General features: G+C 42.1%; 2 protein-coding genes across 3 annotated transcripts in view; one reads left to right on the top strand and one right to left on the bottom strand.

Moving 5' to 3' along the window:
* Nucleotides 1-410: 410 nt before the first annotated feature.
* Nucleotides 411-13,285, top strand: psme3ip1 (proteasome activator subunit 3 interacting protein 1). Of its 2 annotated transcripts, none has more exons than XM_061246545.1 (9): nt 411-487; nt 2,561-2,631; nt 3,466-3,594; nt 3,717-3,815; nt 5,059-5,181; nt 8,388-8,520; nt 9,122-9,192; nt 10,230-10,391; nt 12,899-13,285. In XM_061246545.1, the coding sequence occupies exons 3-9, from the start codon at nt 3,474-3,476 to the stop codon at nt 12,901-12,903; spliced, it is 714 nt and encodes a 237-aa protein (XP_061102529.1). In that variant the 5' UTR covers nt 411-487; nt 2,561-2,631; nt 3,466-3,473; the 3' UTR covers nt 12,904-13,285. The 2 variants fall into 2 exon arrangements, with proteins under 2 accessions (XP_061102529.1, XP_061102530.1); XM_061246546.1 differs by lacking the exon at nt 411-487 and adding an exon at nt 1,976-2,034.
* Nucleotides 13,286-17,120: 3,835 nt separating this feature from the next.
* Nucleotides 17,121-22,317, bottom strand: part of cpne2 (copine II) — a 50,690-nt gene continuing 45,493 nt past the window's right edge. Inside the window, exon 16 of the mRNA XM_061244495.1 lies at nt 17,121-17,666. Coding sequence (XP_061100479.1) covers nt 17,559-17,666 — 108 coding nt within the window. The 3' untranslated portion in view covers nt 17,121-17,558. The remainder of the gene's footprint in view (nt 17,667-22,317) is intronic.

The raw sequence follows: 22,317 nt of genomic DNA, 5'->3' as shown, positions 1-22,317 counted from the left end.
ATTGACCTCTTTTAAATCTCTTGAAAACATTTATTTTAGGCTTGCCTTTACTGAATATGAGGTACATTTTATTGACCTTTTCATCACCTCATCACAAAACTTTTTTTTTACTGTTTTATTTTAATGTATTGTCACATTAATTAAGATGTTGATGAACTCTTTTTTAACTCCTATCCTTCATAATTCTGTTTTTATTGATTTTCTTAATAATTTTTTAATTGAAATAATAATTAAAAATTATTTTCTTAACTCTTAATACTTTTTGTTCCAGTTGTGCATGTTAATTTTAATCTGTCCTGTGAAGCACTTTGTAATTCTCTTTTAAAATTAGCCATAAAATGTATTTATTTCTTTATTTATTCATTAAGGTCGGTTTTTGATTCAACACTACATTTCCCACAATACTACACAAAATGATGTGGAACTAATCTTGGTCAACAGGAAGGAGCGGACTGTGTTCACTGTGACCCAAGGCTACTTGGCTCAGGTAATGCTCATGTTTAATCTTAGCTAGTTGGTCGTTTTTTTTAAATCTAGTAACACACAGCTGTTGATTTTGAGTGATCTAAAACAATATTATCATTTTTACGAATGAATGCAATAGCTGCTTTTATTAACATTTAGGAACTAGACCTGGTCACTATTTACTAATGTGTTTGGCTTGTATAAACTTAACGTTAGCTAGCCTAGTGCTGTGTACCTCGTTACAAGAAACATAGCTAACCCTTGCTAATATAACTAGCTAACGTTAGCTAAATTACACAGTATCAAAATGTTTGTTTTTTCAGTAACCAGCTACATAATTAATTTATCGTGGGTCAAGATATTCTAGAAACCCGCAATGCATTTTGTCGTCGGCCCAAAATTAGCCAGACAAGATTTGGCAAGACAGTTAACGTTACAGCTAACGTTAACCACTAGGCAGGAATTGGCTATTCGGATAACGTTGGCTCGTTATATACTTGGCAAACTTCATTTCAATGTAGGAATATTGCTAGCTAGTCTAAATGCACACATTGTTGGCCCAGTTATCTACAATCGATACTGAATTTTACAATGCTAGTGGTTTTGCAGGGTTCGTATGAGCATCAAATGGAGATTGCTCGTTTGTCTGGTTTGTTGTGCCTATGCAATTGACAGTATCTAATGTTAGCTAGCTTGGTAACGTTAATCCCATTGTGTTTTTTTGTGCATTAACGTCAGTTACCTTGTTGTTTTTATTGAGTTGTAGCTATGTAATTATGCAGCTGAAACGTCCACTTCTCTGGTACATAGCCAATTTAGAAACCTCAGATTTACATGCTTGTTTATACAGCTGAAAATGTGTGAATGGACACAAAAATAAAGCTAGCGTTAATAATCCTCGTATCATCCAGTGGGTTTTATGATAAATGGAGTAGTCTTTCATAAAACAGGAAAACATTGTTCGCCAGGTAACATTATTATTTGCCAGCTTTAGGTTAACGTAATTTGTCATAAAATGTATGTAACGGTCTAAAGTCGAAGAACGTATTGAAATTCAAAAGACACCTGTTTAACTACAGTGCTCTCCGAGGTTGATTGCATATCAACATTGTTATGGATATTTCTCACAGAGAGTTGAATACTAATGCTGTTGACGTATCTTGCATTCGCTACGGGGCACAGGTGTTAATTTGATTTAAACATAAAGATAAACTGCACATTGTTTCCGGATTATCGTATCAATTCATGATAGATCTCTGCATGTACGTAGCTAAAAGCAAAATCGTATTTCTGTCATGCATTTCTTACATGATACAGCAGATGGCGGCATATACTTTTTGATTACAGCCACACATTCCTGGAGGCAGCATGTGGAGCTCCAAGAGACTTTGATGCTGGGTCAGAGTAGGTTATGTTGCTTCATAATGGCTGTCTTCCATACAATGCATGTGGTTGCTTTGACGATACACTGGAGTATTCACAGTTGTGGTGGGCTTCAAGAACTTTTTCCGGAACAATTGATTGCAGGCGCATCTGCAGATTGCAGCATCCCAGCGCGCCTGAGATGTGGTTCGTAGCCTCGGCCTGAGGGCATTTTAAAGATTTGAGTGTACACGGGGGCGGTAGTGGGAGGGAAGGAGCGGGGTATGAGCATACCGCCGGCGTTGAACGCGGAGCCTGTTAGCCGTATGTGCAGCGCCGTTCCTGGACCCGCTGAACCGTTAAGACCCGCAGGAGTGGGCGTGGAGAGCAGAGGGAGCGAGTGGGGAGGATCTGATTTATTTATTTCATTTTTAGTTGTCTCTAACAATAAACACCTCTTGTTTGTGCCATGAATACATCTGCGATTTAGTTCTGTAAAATTAAAATAATGCGAGTCAGTTCATTCTTCCCTCCAAATGATAGATTGGCTGCTACTGGGAAATGCATTGTGATTTGTATGGTGAGGGCACAGGGCCAAGGTTTTGTTAATCCTGTTAAATGGGAACTATTCATTGGACTGGATGCATTAGTTACCAACCCACTGTATCTTAAATTGGAATGAAAAACTCTCATTGTTTTGTCTCTGATCTCACCTCCTTTCTCACCCAAACAGGAAGCCCAAATTCTGCATTGCACCGCTGACCTCATGAACAGCAGCCAGCCTCCCTTATCAGCGTGACTCCAGTGAGTGCTTTTCTCCTGCTCTGTGTTCAAAACTCTCCAGAGTCCAAGCTCTCCAGTTAATTCAGAGTGGAGGGTTTGAGGACCTGAGTGGAAAAGGTGCAAAAAATGTTCAAATACTCTCACTGGTCCCGAGTGATTTGAGGAAGGAAAATTGAGTAATATTGCTGTGTACAACATGGCTAATCCTCTAATCATGGTGTTTTGCAAACTCTTGATTAGTCAATTCAAGTGTTTCATTGCTGGGCTAGAACAAATGCCTAAACCTACACTGGCTGGATACTGGAGACATTTCATTTTGCAGGGAGAGAGAGAGATGAGGTACCAGGAAGGTGTGTCTGTGTGTCTGTGTGTCTGTGTGTGTGTGTGTGTGTGTGTGTGTGTGTGTGTGTGGTGTGTGTGTGACAGAGACAGAGACAGAGACAGAGACAGAGACAGAGACAGAGACAGAGACAGAGACAGAGACAGAGACAGAGACAGAGACAGAGACAGAGACAGAGACAGAGACAGAGAGTGAGTGTGTGTGTGTGTGTGTGTGTGTGTGTGTGTGTGTGAGAGAGAGAGAGAGAGAGAGAGTGTGAGTGTGAGTGTGAGTGTGAGTGTGAGTGTGAGTGTGAGTGTGAGTGTGTGAGTGCCTGCCTGCGTGTGTGTGTGTGTGTGTGTGTGTGTGTGTGTGTGTGTGTGTGTGTGTGTGTGTGTGTGTGTGTGTGTGTGTGTGTGTGTGTGTGTGTGTGTGTGAGAGAGAGAGAGAGAGAGAGAGAGAGAGAGTGTGTGAGTGAATGAGTGAATGAGTGAGAGTGCCTGCGTGTGCACCCATGTGTGTTTTGTTCCCATCAGGTGCTGCGATGGCGGAAGCGGGGGGTGTAGACCTGAGCCGCAAGTTTGTGTCGGAGTCGGAGCTCGAGGAGAAGAGGAAGAAGAGGCAGGAGGAGTGGGAGAAAGTCAGGAAGCCTGAGGACCCTGAGGGTTAGAGCCCCCCACCCCCCAAAACACCTGTCTTCAAGCACTTTTGTCTCTCTTTTGCCCCCACTCTCCCCCAAAAATCCCTCTTCTACCTCCCATCTAAAGCGTTTTGTCCCCCTGTGCAGAGGTTCCAGAGGAGGAGTATGATGGCAGGTCTCTGTTTGAGCGACTGCAGGAGCAGAAGGACAAGAAGCAGGAGGAGTATGAGGAGCAGTTCAAATTCAGTAAGCTTCCCTCTCCTTCCTTCCTTCCTTCCTTCCTCTCTCTCTCCTCTCTCTCTCTCTCTCTCTCTCTCTCTCTCTCTCTCTCTCTCTCTCTCTCTCTCTCTCTCTCTCTCTCTCTCTCTCTCTCTCTCTCTCTCTCTCTCTCTCTCTCTCTCTCTCTCTCTCTCTCTCTCTCTCTCTCTCTCTCTCTCTCTCGTATTTATGAGACACAGACTGGACTCAGTTACATGCAGAATGACACCTTCTCTATCACGCCCACTGCACACCTCAGCTCCAGAGTGTGGAGACAGTGGTGTGACAGTAGGTCCTGGGAGTGTGGGTTTGTTTGTGTGTGTTTGTATGCATGTGTTGTCTGCGTAGACTTGTGAGGGGGCAGCAAGGTGTGTGCTCTGTGTTTATGCTGCAGAGGGTTGGATGTTTGGCTATGTCTGCTATATTGAGGTCACTGTGTGTGTGTTTTGTTGGGTTTGTGACTGCATGTCTGTCTGTGTGTGCTTGTGTGTGCTATGTGGGGGTGGATGGATTTGTGTGTGGGTGTGTGTTTTGTTGAGTGTGTGTGTGTGTATGCCTGCGCATGTGCGTGCGTGTGTGTCAGACAGAGAGAACAGATGGGGTCTGTGACTGACTCTAGATCAGCAGCAGGTCTGTTCCTGTGAGAGATGACTGGAGTCTGGCTTGGTTTCAGCAGTCTCCCCGTCTCCCTGGTGACCAGCCCCCCCGCCCCCCTGTGCTTTCAGTGTTCCATACATGCGTGTCTGTATCCCCTGCAGGGTCCTTCAACTGCTGTTTGCTGGGGACCAGTTTCTTTTTTTAAAAGCATTTTTCTCACTTTATTAATGAAACAGTGCATTGATGTGATTTATTGCACATGTGTGTAACCAACATATGTGTCTCATTAAAATGTGCAGAGATATAATTTTTTCATTTTGCCATTACTGAAAGGATTGCTTATCCTGCGCAGAAGGACAACTCGAAGTAGAATAATTTTTGATGCGTCTGAATAGATCTTGATACCTTGGTGCAGCAATTGGCAACAGCAGCTGTTGTCTCCGACTAAATTCCAAACCCACGATCTCTCATGTATTATGAGTCTGACAAACGAGGCGCTTCTGTTGCCAAAATCTTCAGCCTTGCTATAGGTTACGTTGTTCACTGACCCCACAGTGAAGCGTTAGAGCGGCTTGTTAACCTGGTACATTGTCATGCTTTTGAATGTTGTTATTATTTTATTCCCACCGCACAGAGAACATGGTGAAAGGTCTGGATGAGGATGAGTCCCACTTTCTGGACGAGGTCTCCAGGCAGCAGTCTCTGGTGGAGAAACAGCGGAGAGACGAGGAGCTGCAGGAGCTGAAGGAGTACAGGATATCCTTCCGCTTTCCTTCAGCACTTAGCGCCTTTATTTGTTCATTCACGCACCCGTTCACTCACATTCATTCCACAAAGAATTGAAAAGGGCTTTATTCTTTCCAACAATTCAGTGAGGAAAATTGCCTTTGGTGTGTTGGATTGATTAAAATGGATGCTCTCTAAAAATAAAGATGACGGTATATCAGGTCCTCACTAGTATAGGAAAACCTGATAAAATGTAATGTTTTTAAAGTGAATATTCACAGGGGACTTAATCTCTCCTTCAGCGTTTGGAATGAAATATAATCACCATAATAATGGCGGGAGCAGTCAGAAGGAGCAATGTAGCGGATGCGAGGGGGTCATTAATTCATTTTAACATTCGTTTGTTCGCTCTGCCAGTCAGCCGTGCGCACACTAGCCGAAGCGCGCGGGCACGCCGAACGCAGGTGGTCCCGTTTGCCAGCTCGTTCGCACCCCCACGGCCCATTCACACATTAATTTGTTAGTTCCTTTATTCATTAATCTGCGCTTTCACACTGACAGGAGCTGCTGAAGAGCTGCTCGGTGCCCTCAGACATTTCTCCGCTATCAGAAAAGCGCAGCACCTCTCGCCGCCGCCTGATTGGCTGGGCCTGGCGGTGGGTGGAACAGCTTTTTATCCAGTCAGCTTTCACCAGCTTTACAACACTGGGGTTGTAGCAGAAGAGACTTCATGCTGGTTTCCTGTTGTTTGGCTCTATAGAAAAGCTGGAAAGCAGTCCTGCATTGATGTCTCGCACTGTTGGATTCTGGAAAGGGTGTGCCCAGAATTAGCGGTCTGCATGACTCGCTCCTGTTTGTTCAGTGCTCTCATCTGTGCTCCTTGGGGCAGATGTTTATTTGTTGTGTTTTTGAAAAGAGGACTGCCTGTGTATTAGCATTAACCTGACAGCTCCTAGGTATAAGCTGGAGGTACTCCACCCCCCAGGGTAAGACATCAGCGCAGAGTACAGGCGAGGAGCACAGGCAAAGCCCAGAAATAGTGAGGAATACTAAATACCCGCACACGCTCTTTTTCTCAGTCCTTTTCCATTGTTTCTTTCAGCCTCTCTTTCCCCTTTCCTTTCCCCACCAGCCCATCTCAGTCTCTCTTTCTCTCCCTCCCTGACTCTCCCTCTCCGTCTCTCCTTTTTTTACAGTAAAGATGTTGAACAGACTCTGTCATCCCTGCTTGCTCTGGGACCCAGAGGGTTCCGCTGTTACTATAGGAACTGATTGAGTCATGAGAGCCGTACGATGCCCTGCCACCCTGGAGACGCAGAGCAATTACCTTAGGACGGGAAAAATGTGCAGAATTAGAACAAATTAATTTGCCCTCTTTTTGAAACATTTTTTATAAATAGCGTATGGCTCTCCAGGTTTTAATGAAATTCACACAGAAAGAGCTTTGAAGGAACCAAGATTTCCACGCTGCGAAATGGCACTTTGCAAGCAGGGAGAGAGAGAACCTGCCCCCTGCAGTTTTAACTGCACACTACTTGTGTCTGAAGACAGCCCTGGAGACTCACAGAATTGGTCCCCCCCAGTCTCTGATTGGCTGTAAGTCTGGATCAGTGTAGTGTCTTGATGGATGTGGGAGGGGGTGTTTTTCAAGCTTCCTCGCTCCACACAAACCTACATTTACATTAATATTTCGGCATTTTAGCATACATTTATCGGGATGGACTGGTTTCAGATCTATAGAAAATGTTTTGTATTAGACAAAGGGAACCTGACAAAATGTAAAACACATTTTCAAAATGTATGCATTTCATGAAAAAAGGTATCAAACACCCATCTCACCCATGTGAAAAAGAAATGCCCCCCTTAAACTTAACTGGCTGCACCACTTTTAGCAGCCATAACTGCACCCGAACAGTTTCTCTAATTTGATAGCGGTCTTTCATATCACTGTGCAGGAGTTTTAGCCCACTGCATTAAGCCTTTCGGATGTGGACTTGTGTTTGTGTTTACACTTCAGCTTCAGCTCTTCTTCAGATGAGGAAGGAAAGATTCACCACTATTCTAGTGTTCGGCATAATGGAACTCACTGTGGTTCGGTAGAGTCCCTGAGTCTGAGGCTTATTTCAACACATTTTTTTCATCTCCTGGAATTTCCTTTGTGTGCTTGTAGTAACTGTGGGGTCTACTTCAGTCTGATGGTAAGGTTCAATATAAGTGAGGTTTAGACTCATCAGGTGACTGTAGTCAAGCTTGGCTGTATTCAGTCAGCCAAATCTGTCTATTTTAATTAGGTGAATTAGTTAATTGCATGACTGAGGGTTTTTTTTTCTCCACATGGGTGATATGGGTGTTCGATATCTTTTTCATTGAATAAATGAAATTATTAAAAAATGTGTTTTGTGTTTACTCGGTCTCTCTTTGGCCAATACTACATTTTGTCTGAAGGTATGAAACCATTCAGTGTGATGCAGTAATAGAGGAAATCAGGAAGGGGGGCAAATACTTTTTCATGGCAATATGTGTGTCTATGCAGTTAAATGCAAATGTTTTGGTACTGTGAAACAATTGCAATTGTTTTGCTTCTGCATTCCAGCACATTGGATTTGAAATGAAACGATGGATATGAGGTTAATTTGCAGAATATCAGGGTATATCCATGTTGGATGATTTGTGTAGGAATGTCCTAAGTATACACAGTCCATTTCTGCGATCTGTCCATTTGCACATTACTAGGAGTTGGCGTTGTCAAGGCAACTACGTCTCCAAAAGGCTGTCCATAATGACAGGCAGGAATGGGTCGCACTCTTGCCGGAGGATTACAGCAGCGAGCAGTAGTTTTTTTGATCACCTGAGTGTCACTTTGCTTCGCCTTCTTGTGAGTCGTGTATCAGTATTGTGCACCCTGAAGTCTGAAAACAGGGGAGACACCTGGTAAATTAACTTCTGGTCGAGTGAAGAAGATTGCATTGGTGGTTGCAGTTCAGGTCAGAGGGATAGGTGCTTTTGGATTAGAATGTTTCTGAAGTCATAGAAGGTGATTGGTGGTTCTGGTTTAGTGGAGGGTAATTGGTGGGTGTGGGTGATTGAACGCTTTTGTGAGTGTGAGTATAATGGGACCCTTTGGACTATGTGCCATTTAGGTACTAAGTATAGGTGTGCTATTTGGAGTGTGTTCCGTCCGAATGCCTGCATGCAGTCTCCTTTCTGTGGTGCTCCCCTTAACCCCGGCTCCTCACAACGCCCGGACCAGGCTCGCGGCCCACAGTGAGAGCCGGAAGGAGCCGGAAAAGCGGGCGGCACCCAAACCGACCGAACACAAGAGCCACCTATCCCAGGCGCACCTGCTAGCCGGGGCGGTGAAAAGACGCAGGTGAGGCCTGCTTCACTGTGCTGCGGGTGATGGACTCACTCCAGATCCACATCATCCCTCTCTCCCTCCCTCCCTCCCTCTCTCTCTCCCTCCCTCACTCACTCACTTCTCTGATATACTGCCGATTGAAGTTGACATAATGTTGCTTGCCATTGTCCATACTATATAGATACAGTACAGGAAGGAAGGATGCGTGCATGTCTGTATGCTCTTAGCTGCTTAGGATTTTTGGACTCTACATTATTGCTGTCATTTTAAAGTGTGAAGGGGCTGGGGACTGTGGGGGAAGCAGGTACAGAAATGGCTGAATCTCTTGAAACTTTGAATCGGTACATAAATTGGAGTGATCAGTGACCTGCATTCGCTCCCCTCTTTCAAAGATACGCTTTACTGGCACAATTGTTCATGGTAAAACTGTGTTTTCCGAGCAATAAAACAAAAAACATAATTTATGGAGAATGTGGAAAAGCTGAAAAAAACAGTAGCAATAGCAGAAATGTATAATGAAATTAAATGATGAATACTAATATTTATATTCTCTCTCCATCCATCCCTCCCTCCCTTCTCACTCTCTCCTTCCCTCCCCCTTGCTCAATCGAAGCTCCTCACAGTCATCTGATGGCTCCAAGAAACAGAAGCAGGAGGGGACTGAGGTGATCGTCAACAGAACAGGTGGGTTGTAGGGGGCGAGACAGCCAAACGCTGGTGCTCAAATGTGCCATCACACAAAATGGACACTATTACTGTATGAGTGTACAGTAATGCTAGCACTGGTATTTTAACATCCACACTGTAACACCAGTAGTGTAACGCCAACACATCAGCATCATTACAGTATATTAATGACTACAGTGGTTATATCTTAAATGCAAACAACCAGACTATGCAAGCACACAACCTCTTAATATTTGCTGGACTAACAGTGTTATGTAAACAGTGTATGCTCTTCCAGGATATGACGCTAAATGTACATGCTCTATACTATAATAATTCCTAATGCATTTCCTTACTCCCTTTCATACAATGTTCAGCAGCCCAAAGTGCCAAAGTGCCTTACATAATTATCAAAGTTTATAAAATACAAATTGGTTTAGTTGATATAAAAACAGAACCCCACGGTGGCTGAAGCCATTGACTTGGTAAAATCAAATGTTGGTCTCCCCAGCAACACACAGTGATTGGTCCACAGTCTCAGAGGCAGGCAGCCCTGGTTTTTGCTCTATCCAGATATGTAACTACGTAACTGGATTCATTTTAGACTTTCAAACACACCTCTTTACCCAAGCATTTACAAATGTATGATGCTTTTAAATGTTTGTTTTATCCTGTGTTCATGTTTACATATATGGATACATGCATTTCATATGCATATATTTTGTACAGCACTTTTGGTGCAATTTGTACAGCACAACTACTTTTTGTTTTTAATCATGTTTAATGAATGCAGATGACCATGTGCTGGGGGCACGCAGTGCTTCACCTCTGTCTTACACTTTTAATCTTCCATCAACTCTTGTGATAGTTTTTTTTTTTTTAATCCCTCAAACTGTTGTGATAAAGAGTGGATGAGCACCAGAGACACTGTGGCCCCTGGGACCAGGGCTGCTCACCCCTGCACTAGCTCCTCTCGCTCTGTGCTTGAGGCGGCCTTGCTCTGCCCGTGTGAAAGGAGCTGCCTCGCTGTATCCGTGTGGCTCTTGTGTTCTCAGAGCAGGAGGTGAGTGAGGGCGAGGGCAGGCGTGCCGTCTCAGTGGCGGGGGCCCGGCCGGGCGTGGTCCACCTACCGTCGGCCGCCGTGTGCGTGGGGATCCTCCCCGGGCTGGGAGCCTACTCCGGCAGCAGCGACTCCGATTCCAGCAGCGACAGCGAAGGTAGAGGGAACGCACACACTTACACAAACACACTTACACACACACACACACACACACACACACACACACACACACACACACACACTCAAATGCACACAAATACACCCACACACACACACACACACACACACACACACACACACTCAAATGCACACAAATACACCCACACTTACACACACACTAACACACACACTAACACACAAACACACACTTACGCACAAATACACACACTAACACAAACTTACGCACAAATACACACACACACACACACACACACACTCAAATACACACAAATACACCCACACTTACACACACACACACACACACACTAACACACACTTACGCACAAATACATACACTAACACACACTTACGCACAAATACACACACACACACACACATACACATGCATGCACACACTAACACACACACACACACACACTAACACACACTTACGCACAAATACACACACATACACACATACACGCATGCACACACACACACACACACACTTACGGACAAATACACACACACACATACTTACACACACACACACACACACACACACATGCATGCACACACACACACACACACACTAACACAAACTTACGCACATGCACACATGTACCCTTGCACAGCAGTTACTGCAGCAACCCTCTGCGTGCCCTCTGTAGGACTGGGTTGTACCAGCTGTACTTTAGTTCAAACGTAGCCTAGTTAGCTATAGCTTTTAATCCTACTAATACTCTTGATTTATGCATTACTAACATAAATGCGGTGATGGAAATAAACTAACAACGTAACTAGCTAACAGTTCTATAGCATACACCTACACTCAGCAGGTGTAATCACACAGTCACTCACTAACGGTAAAACATATTTTCTGCACACAGCTTCATTTTTCGGTATCACGATACGATTTTGAAACTCAGTAATCAAGTAGCGGTTTCATTCATAGATATGATATGTCAGTAGTGATCTAGCTAACCAACTAGCTACGATGCCAAGGGGTAACTGCGAGCAGATAACGTTTTGATAGTTTATTATCCACTTGTCTTAGTATTGACTTTACATCCAAAAGAGTTAGGAGATAACCAGTTAGAATATACAAGTAATCATGGTGCTACAACATTTATTGGCTGCTTTTGTTGTAAAGTACCTTGTAGCTCACTAGTTAGGACATTACACTTGCTGGTTCTTGGGATTTCAGCTAACTGCCTCATGCTAGCTTGAATGTGAGGAAGTTATATGATAGAACGCATTAAAAGTAAACTTACAAGTGACAAAGTGATCCAAACAAACTTGTATACAGTAATTTGCAAAAGTCTTAGGCAACTGTATAACATTCTGTATAGATAAGATTCTTTCAAAAATAATTCAATGAGAGGTCCTAAATAAACGTACTATACATTTTACATTCCATTTTAGTAATTTGGCAGAATAGTTAAAAACTGAATCAAATCGATATTTTTTGTGATCTCCCTTCGGCGTTAAAATTGCATCACTTCTCTGAGATGGCCAACGCTGTCCTGCAAATAAGACAATGCAGGGAGGTTGTTCCAAGCATGTTGGAGAACTTGCCACAGTTCTTCTGCAGACTTTGGACTTTTTAAAATTAAATACAAAAATGTCTCTGTAAAATTAAATCTTTTGGAAAATGAATATTTGGAAATCTCAAATGTTTTCTTTTATACTAACACACAAAAAAAACCCCCCATATATATATAATAAAGTCTAGGGTGCCTAAGACTTTTGCACAGTACTGTATATATATTTTTTTCTTGTGTAAGATTTGCCTACTTGCCTATGTTGCAAATCCACCTTGCTCTTCTTTCTGTTGACAACCTTCTTCTCCCTGGTGGGTAATCATCTGTGGTAAATGGACAAAACAACCTGTTTCTCTGCCGATCAGCTTGATTTGAGCTACCATAAACTGCACAGAAATGAACCGTAATGAATCTGTCTTATCGCTGTGTTTATATGCTTTGTCGTTGACCTGAGATTTAAAACACAATATTTTTGGCAGGAAAATGCATGGAGTTCTATGGGCAGGTTGTCCTCCAGCATGTGACGTGTATTAAGAATGATCCATAAACATACGTACATAGACAGACACGGCCATGCGCCTGTCACTTGACCAAAGGCTCCAAAGACGAAATGCATTAACAGTCAGCTAAAGGTGAAATTGCCCCTAAGGGTAATGTTATTTTGACCCAGATGGTGAATGCCTCGCCAGATTGTTGTCATGGTAACCTGCTACAAAGCCTTCGCTTTACTGGACCTCGCCGTGCTTACTACTGTAGCTAACTAGCCAAGCTACATCGACACTACACATTATCACATCACGGACATCACACTAACGCACACAAATGCCAAAACAGTCACAGTCTGAGGCTACTTTAGGCTTAAGACTTGCATGTCTCAAGACAGGCCTGCATGAACTCATCTCCCACCCATCATGTGATTTAACCCCACCTCCCCCCCTTTGCTGTGTGTTGAATTCCACAGTTTAACCCTTAGCAGCCCAGCCTCCAGTACACAGCCCCGCTCCCTCCTCCAGCCGAGCCAATGAGCGAAGGGAAGACATGGGTGCGGAGGACCAAAGAAAGCCCCCCCCCCCCCCCCCCCCCCCCCCTCCCCCCTCCTCACAAAGACCTGGTCCTACGCAGCAGGGGAAGGCAAACACGTGACCGCTTCTCAGATGAAATCGCTGCGAGAATGTTCTATGCTTTGTTTTTTTGTTGTTCTTCTTTTTGTTAAAACTGGGGGAGAGAGTGTTTGCTGGGTGAGTTTTGTTTTCTTTCTTCTTCAAGAGTGTCCTCTGTCTGTGTGTGCGATGTTGAATTTTAATGCAATTTGTGGCAGGGGGGAATAAAATGAACTGTTTTCAGAGTTGCTTTCAGAGTTGTGTGTTGTCTTTGTTTATGCACTCTGAAGCAGGTGTCATCCAGTCTGCTGCCCTTGGCAGCAACAGCGTTATGTGCCTTTTCATATATTTCAGCACTTAGTGATTAATTTAGGTCACTGGCTGGCTGAAGAGTTTCCAAGGGATAATGTGGCTGCTGATTGAAAGTAACCAGGACCTGGATACTGCAGCCCTCAAGGACTAGGGTCAATCAAAAAAAGTCAATAGGTACATTGGTTTTTCCCATAAATAAATCATTGGTGGGTGGTGCATTAAATCTGCAACATTACTATTACTCTAGTCCAGTTCCTTAACCATGCTGCATGATCAAATCACTGGAATAAATTCACTCAAACATTTTCTGCGATTTCAAATGTACACATTTTACACAAGAAAATATGATCCTCTATTCTCTGCAGACCAAGGGCAAATATGAATTTGAATGAAATAAACGATTTAGATTCTGGTAAAATTGTATAATTCTCTTGCAGGTATTGAAAGAATATTCTTTTTACTGGTAAAAGAGGATGTGTTATATTTTCAGTAATCTGCAGAAAGTACTGGCATCTGAAGTTATTAGGACTTCAAATGGTAAATAGACATTTATATGGCACTTTATGACTCACAAACAAACAGTGAGAGGCTGCCATGCTAGGCACTGACCAGCTCATCGGGAGTTACTGGGGATTAAGAATCTTGCTCAGGGATAGTTTGACACCCAGGGCAGGGGATCGAACTGGCAACCTTCCAACTGCCAGATGATTGCTCTTATCTCATGATCTAATGTTGCCCCCAAGATGAATTTATTTGACCCAGGTCTGGTTCTCCAGTGTCGGAAAGGGATCCTAAAATGAGTGGACGGGAACCCTCCATTTTGGACGAGTGTACTGCAAATGGCCGTTTATTATGACTGAAGAGATTCAGCGGTGGAGCCGAGGTGCGAAACGTATTACATGTTCTGCACTGAGTGGGTCCAAGCTGTGCTGGTGTGTGGTGTGACAGTCACAGAGTGGATGAGGGTGTGTGTGCGCGTGTTCACACGTCACTCTGTGAACATATATTCTTGTGTCCTTTTCCAGACCTTTTGATCCCGGGAACAGTCAAAAACACTCCTGCGGATATCCGAGACTTGTCAATGAACCGCTTGTAACTAAGGCGTACATTCGTGAGAGGTGTTTTTACACGTTTCTTTTATGAATATGTTTCATTTTAAACTTGTACAGATACAGGCTTCCTTGACCCACTGGCTCAGGAACAGTTGCATGTGTTCTGAGCTACGTTATTAGCTGAGTGTGAGTGGGATTCTATACATTGGCCTCCTTTCTGGGTCAGGTGGCCTCAGATTCATATAAGTTTATGGATTATCCCCTGGCTGTATACAATTTGATAGCAGGTTATGCCTCTCCTCCAGTCAACACAGACAGCTCTCAGGACACTCGCCTTACCATCAAGGAACAACACTTACTGTAGCAGTAACAGGCATGCCACGGATGTGCCATCTTAAGTATCGGACAGATTAGAGGGCGGTGTGTAGATGTGTGACTTTTCATACACGCCTGTTTAACTATTTCCCTTTGTCTCATATTTTCTGTCTGAATTGCCTTCAACTTAGATACACCTTCACTGAGTTGATGTTTAAATTCATTCATTCATTCATTCATTTCCTAACCCGCTTATCCTGAACAGGGGGGCTGGAGCCTATCCCAGCATACATTGGGCGAAAGGCAGGCATACACCCTGGACAGGTTGCCAGTCCATCGTAGGGCACACACACCATTCACTCACACACTACGGGCAATTTAGACTCTCTAATCAGCCTAACGTGCATGTCTTTGGACTGTGGGAGGAAACCGGAGTACGCGGAGGAAACACGCAAACACGGGGAGAACATGCAAACTCCGCACAGAGAGGCCCCGGCCGACCGGGATTCAAACCCAGGACCTCCTTGCTGTGAGGCAGCAGTGCTACCCACTGCACCATCCATGCTGCCCCTGATGTATAAATTGATATTTAAAAATATTGAGTTACATCCAAAATGGAGTGTGGAGGTTATGGCTCTGTCTTACACCATTTTCACCAGACTTATAGCAGAGAAGGACCTGACACACAATGGTATTTCTCCTATAGTATACTGGGTGGTCCGTAGTATGTAGAAAATGCCTGTCCTAGTTTAGGGTTCGGGGTGAGTTTATCAGAATAGTGTATGTGTGTTTCAGTACAAACCGTAATTATAAAATGGGGGAAAGGGATTAAAAAAATAACCAGCGTATTTACCTAATCTGTGTAAAAATCTTATTGTACTTACCAGTAATCATAAGAGTTCTACCCACTCCATGTGAATGGTTCCACTGTTGAAATGCCTCAATGAGCCTCCTGAGATGGCCTCTTTTGAATACCAACGTTATCATTGCATGGACCCACTGTCCATACACTCTCAACACAGTGATCCTTGTACACACACACACTGCTTTCTTTATACAAGTGTTTGCTTACCCTCTAACACATTCCTCTCACACATAAAAACATCTTTTTAGAAATACACGCACAACTCTCGTAATGCAAAAACCCCTGTATACACACTAACGCATAATGACCTGTGTGCACCAACTCATGCAACTCAATGACTCCTATATACTTACCACGCTGTATGGTCACACTCTCAAACATAACAACTCAAGCCTCTGCACACACCCAATAAGATTTTAGGAAAATATACGGGTGATTCTTAGAAGTGTTGCAAATGACCTGATTTGAAGTTTGAGTTAAACAGTTATAGTACTGGGTTTAGGAACATCTTGCTACATTTTTTCCGCCAATTTCAGAGCTTAATCATTTCTACATTTTTTTTTTACAATAATTTACATATTTTAACATAGAAAATAACATTAGTGTCTGTGGTGTTACAAAAACAATGAACTAGTTTGATGTGCCCTTGCCCTTTATACTACTGTACCATATTAATCCTTAAATCCTAAAGATTAGTATGTTTCAGGAAAAAAAAGACTTTTTATAGGAGCTGGTTGATCTTTTGTTCTGAAGGCGGTAACACCATAGACAATGGCACACAAATATGGCAGTTTGTAGGCAATTTTTGCTAACTAGTTGAACATATGTATCAGTTATTATTTTACATAAAAAACTTTTGTTCTGTATTGTAAATTAGTAACGCCACGTAAATAAATATAATGACATAATTTTTTACAAAAGGTGAAAGAGAAATTTGACCTACATTATGCTTCCAAGGTCAGGACCCCATCAAGAGAACTGTTGCCCATTTATTTGGACTCTTCTGAGTGACACTGTCATTAAGTAACACCACAGACATCAAATCTCCAGACAAATTTTTATATAATATTGTATAATGTATTTTTTTATTTTTAATATTCATGATCACAAGTAAACAATATTTTACATATTTTCTTTACTTTTGACCAAGAGAAAGTCTTCCAAAAATTAACTATATGTAATTGAATTGGCATTACACTGCAAAAGTCTGACTCCAGGACAAGTTGTATGAAAATAAATTTAAATTCAAAATTATTTGGTCTCATTGTATAATGTTAAAAGATGTAATTAAACACAAATCCACCATTTTATTACAATAAATATAATGTTTTTAAATTACATATAATGTTTTTTAAGCTGTGTGAAAGTGCCCAGAAACACCTTTCACAGAATCATCTTTTAAAAATTTCTCTATTATGCACACACAGTGTGTATTCACACAGACAGTTTCTAACGTTTCAGCGTCTGATGAATGTATTGACCTGAGCATAAAGAGAAAGTAACAATAAACTGTAGAAAAGAAGCAACGTCACACCTTGACAAGGGTACTAATTTCTTTATCACAGATTTTACAATGCACTACATAAGAGATACATAAAACATTATGAACATTATTTTCTTATAAAATAAAAACAACAACGGTAATAAAACAGGTAACATTAGTACAAAGGTACATTCAATAATTTATCTTGTTTTTTTTTTTTTTGCCCTGGAGCTTGAGTAGTGTTCCTTGTTTTCATCAGATTTTTCAGTTTTTCTTCTAAAAAGTCTTTCATCTGGACACGGCCGGGGTGGGGGGAGGTTAGGTTTTGGCAGGGGGGGTAGGGTCGTTTTTAAAAATCGGACAAGGTATTAAAAATGTATTTAAATTTTTCATGCAGTTTGCTTTGTTTGTTTTGCGTGTCTTTTTATTTTTTATTTTTTGTAAACAGCGAGGAGATTTTGGCAACATGCAAATCAGTCCTAGGCCTCAAGCCTTCACTCTGGCGCTTTGTTGCTAGGCGACAGGTTCTTCTGCTTGAAATACTGTGTGACCTGCTGGGGCAACTCCGCAAGCACAGATTTGGCTAAAGTTTCCTTCGGCGCCTGAAAGACAGCAAAACCCACAAAAAAGAATCAGTATCAAAACTTTTCCATTGGGCTGGATTCCTTTAAGCTGAGTCATGCGAAGCCAGGGGCCACACTTGAACACTTTAAAAATGCACTCATTTCCTTGACCCACCGCCTTGCTGTGTCCTTGCTGTGACCTTGCTGTGAAGGGGCTAACTGGTTAACGATAGAATGGTCAAACTTGTAAACAAAAAATGCAGAAAGGAATCCTGATCTGCCATTGGCCATCTCCTCGTAGCCAGACGAGGGCTACAATAATGCCTCCTTTGTTAAAGCAAACAGGCCCATTCATAACTCCAATCTCACAGCACTCTAAACACACAACTGAAATAAATATCATTGCATATGTGTAAGGGGAAAAGGAATGAAGGATGCCTTTTGTAAATGTCACAATGTAGAAACAAAGAAAATAAGTTAAACAATGCTTAATGTTATGGAATATAATGATGAGCCATTCAATTCATTTACATTTGAATAGTTTTGACATGCAGTCAGATCAAAACAATGCAGTTAGATTGCATAGGTATTGGGGGCTTGACTCAAGAAATATGTTGCTTCAAAACTATTTTCTTGTGACGTGTTCGGAAACAGCCGAGGTAAGTAAACCAAGAAAATGAATGAAGTGTTTGACCGCTGCCAGAACTCCTGCAATTGTTAACTGGAGACCAAAGTCTATCACTGCATATTCCCTCATTACTTGTTTTGCAGGGAAACCTGGCAGGGGCAGGCATGTTTTCTGCCACCCCGCACTTCCTGTATGAAATTAATTTCTCATTTCCTGTGGATGGGCTGAAGCCAGGCTTTGGTGTCTGCTCTCTCCTCCTGTTGAGGAAGTCACATGGGGCCCAGAACGCCCACTCCCACTCCCACTCCCACTCCTGTTCACACAGGCACAGCACAACTGGTGTGAGTCCAGAGCAGCCTCATCTCCAGGCACTAACGCAGCTCTGATCATGTGATCTCTGACATCACAGCACTGGAGTCTGATCTCAGACCTGCGACACCAGCATTGTATGTGATCATATGACGATTTTTCAAGACACATGCCTGCTGAAATGCATTGTGATTCCTAGACCTTTCTATGGTTTTTCTATAGGGTGGTGTAGTCCATAATGGGTTAAGCCTCAACACTAATCTCAGAATGGCTCTCTGACAGCACACCGCTGATTCCAGAACAGCAATCTTTAATACCGCTCAGAATCCATCCTCACAAGCGAGATTATGTGTGATAATCATGCCTTCTGCTTTCCTGTCGACCTGCCTGTCATTTCCATCACATATTTTGTCACAATTTACATTCAAGTGGCCATGCACATACTACATATACAGTGGTGTGAAAAAGTGTTTCTGATTTCTTTTTTTTTTGCACGTTTGTCACACTTAAATGTTTCAGATCAAACAAATTTAAATATTAGTCAATACAACAACAACACAAGTAAGACAACACAACACAAGTAAACACAAAATGCAGTTTTTAAATGAAGGTTTTTATTATTAAGGGAGAAAAAAAATCCAAACCTACATGGCCCTAACTGCTTGGGCCACCCTTAGCAGCAACAACTGCAATCAAGCGTTTGCGATAACTTGCAATGAGTCTCTTACAGCGCTGTGGAGGAATTCTGGCCCACTCATCTTTGCAGAATTGTTGTAATTCAGCCACATTGGAGGGTTTTCGAGCATGAACCGCCTTTTTAAGGTCATGCCACAGCATCAGGTCAGGACTTTGACTAGGCCACTCCAAAGTCTTCATTTTGTTTTTCTTCAGCCATTCAGAGGTGGACTTGCTGGTGTGTTTTGGATCATTGTCCTGCTGCAGAACCCAAGTTCGTTTCAGGTTGAGGTCACGAACAGATGGCCGGACATTCTCCTTCAGGATTTTTTGGTAGACAGCAGAATTCATGGTTCCATTTATCACAGCAAGTCTTCCAGGTCCTGAAGCAGCAAAACAGCCCCAGACCATCACACTACCACCACCATATTTTACTGTTGGTATGATGTTCTTTTTCTGAAATGTGGTGTTACTTTCACGCCAGATGTAATGGGACACACACCTTCCAAAAAGTTCAACTTTTGTCTCGTCAGACCACAGAGTATTTTCCCAAAAGTCTAGGGGAACATCAAGATGTTTTCTGGCAAAATTGAGACGAGCCTTAATGTTCTTTTTGCTCAGCAGTGGTTTTCGTCTTGGAACTCTGCCATGCAGGCCATTTTTGCCCAGTCTCTTTCTTATGGTGGAGTCATGAACACTGACCTTAACTGAGGCAAGTGAGGCCTGCAGTTCTTTGGATGTTGTTGTGGGGTCTTTTGTGACCTCTTGGATGAGTCGTCGCTGCGCTCTTGGGGTAATTTCGGTCGGCCGGCCACTCCTGGGAAGGTTCACCACTGTTCCATGTTTTCGCCATTTGTGGATAATGGCTCTCACTATGGTTCGCTGGAGTCCCAAAGCTTTAGAAATGCTTTTGAGGATCATTTGGTCTACTTCACTTTGTCAGGCAGGTCCTATTTAAGTGATTTCTTGATTGAGAACAGGTGTGGCTAGAGAAATTGAACTCAGGTTTGATAAACCACAGTTAAGTTATGTTTTAACAGGGGGGGACAATCACTTTTTCACACAGGGCCATGTAGGTTTGGATTTTTTTTCTCCCTTAATAATAAAAACCTTCATTTAAAAACTGCATTTTGTGTTTACTTGTGTTGTCTTTGACTAATATTTAAATTTGTTTGATGATCTGAAACATTTAAGTGTGACAAACATGCAAAAAAATAAGAAATCAGGACACCACTTTTTCACACCACTGTATGTATGTAAATACTATGTAGCTACATCTTAATACACGGTACGCACTTACTGGGAGCCCTCAACACCTAATGCAGTCATATGCATATGCATGTTTCAATAATCCCTATATCTGACTACTACGTAAATTATATATTACATGCGGTGTTACAATTTGTTTTCCATATGTGTTTATTGGAACTTATTTCAGATATCATCTTTTAGTCTTTAAATAAAATTGTGTTCATTTCTAGTTGAAGAATATCATGCTACTTCATTATTTCCCCTTAAAATGTGAATGTAAAGTTCAAGAATTTGAATTTGCTTTAAGACTGATTGGTTTAGCTTTTCAAATAACAGCTTGTTTCCAGGCAGGAAAAAAACAATCTTTAATAAAAGAACATCTTGATTACTTGATTGAACAATTGAGGATTTTAATCATATCTTAGTGTTGTCTACTATTAACTGGAGGAAATAATGAGAGTGAAAGTGATTGTCTCTTCAAGAGGATCTTCAAGAGGACTGATATCATCTGAGCTCTAATCAACTCATAAATTACCTCAGGTGGCAGGATGAAGAAAGCACTGTGATTGGTCCAAAGGTGTCTGTCTGGATTAACCCATTATGGACTAAGGCACCGATAAAAAACCCATGGAAAGGCTTAGGAATCACAATGCATTTCAATTGTCATGTGTCTTGAAAAACGGTCATATGATCAAATACAACACTGGCATCGCATGCGTCTGTTAAGGGAGATGTAACATGCAGGTCACATCAGTCTGTCAAAGGAGATGTAACATGCAGGTCACACTCGTCTGTTAACGGAAATGTAACACGCAGGTCGCATCTGGGGTTAACAAACTGATAGGCCCAGACACTTTTGAGCAATTGCAAAGGCCAGCTTTGTTCCAGCCAAAATGTCTAGTGTATCACTAAAGAGTAAGACCGTTAAACATGTGCTCTGGGATAGAACTCTATTCCCCACTGGATTTTATAAAAACTGGACACATTCCTGTTAAACGTTGGCCTTTTCCGACTTTTTCAAAGACAAGGAACATCAGAGGACTGGAATGACGTGGACCGGTAGCTATAAGTCCAATAGAATGCTGCAGTGGCTGTATCTTGCAGTGTTACGGACAATTTCATTAATTTAATTTTCCTTCATTTAAGCTCAGAGACACATTAAGAGCAGGTGCCGAATGTACACATAAATACAACAACCATTTGAAAGGTAAAATAAATAATTAAGATTCAAAAGAAAAAGGACTTAAAACCTTTTTAAAACATTCACTTAAAACACAAGCAATTATTTATCATTGCTTTGAATTTATTTACGGACAGTAAGGTACTTAGTTCCAGGGTTTGCTGTATGGAGTTCCAGGTATCTGGAGCACCTGAGGATACCTATTGTCTAGTCCAGAAGCAATGAAAGATATGGTGGTAGTTTTTGTACAAGTGCCTTATAAATGAAGATAGCAATAGATATTTCTCCTAACAGAAAGTGATGGCCAGCCAATTTCTGGTGCAGAATGCAATGATGGGTGTGATAATCATCACCTGTAATAAACCTGAGGGCAGAATGGTAAGGAGCATCCGGAAACCTTAAATATGAGACAGGTGCCTGCCCATATATAGCATACCCGTATTCTAGGACAAATATAAATATTGCCTCAGCAAGCCTCTGCCCACAGGCCATAAGAAAACAAGATTTGTTCCTATACAGGAAATCAAGCTTCATTCTTAAATTCTTTACCAGTTTCTCAATGTGAGTCATGAAATTACATTTGGCCTCAAGCCAAATACATAGATATTTATACGCTGAGTTGTGTGGATTACAACTTCCTCTCCCGG

Source organism: Conger conger, chromosome 6, assembly GCF_963514075.1.
Source record: "Conger conger chromosome 6, fConCon1.1, whole genome shotgun sequence".
Lineage (NCBI taxonomy): Eukaryota > Metazoa > Chordata > Actinopteri > Anguilliformes > Congridae > Conger > Conger conger.
The sequence above is the reverse complement of the archived record's forward strand: the minus strand, read 5'-3'. Positions and strand labels throughout refer to the sequence as shown.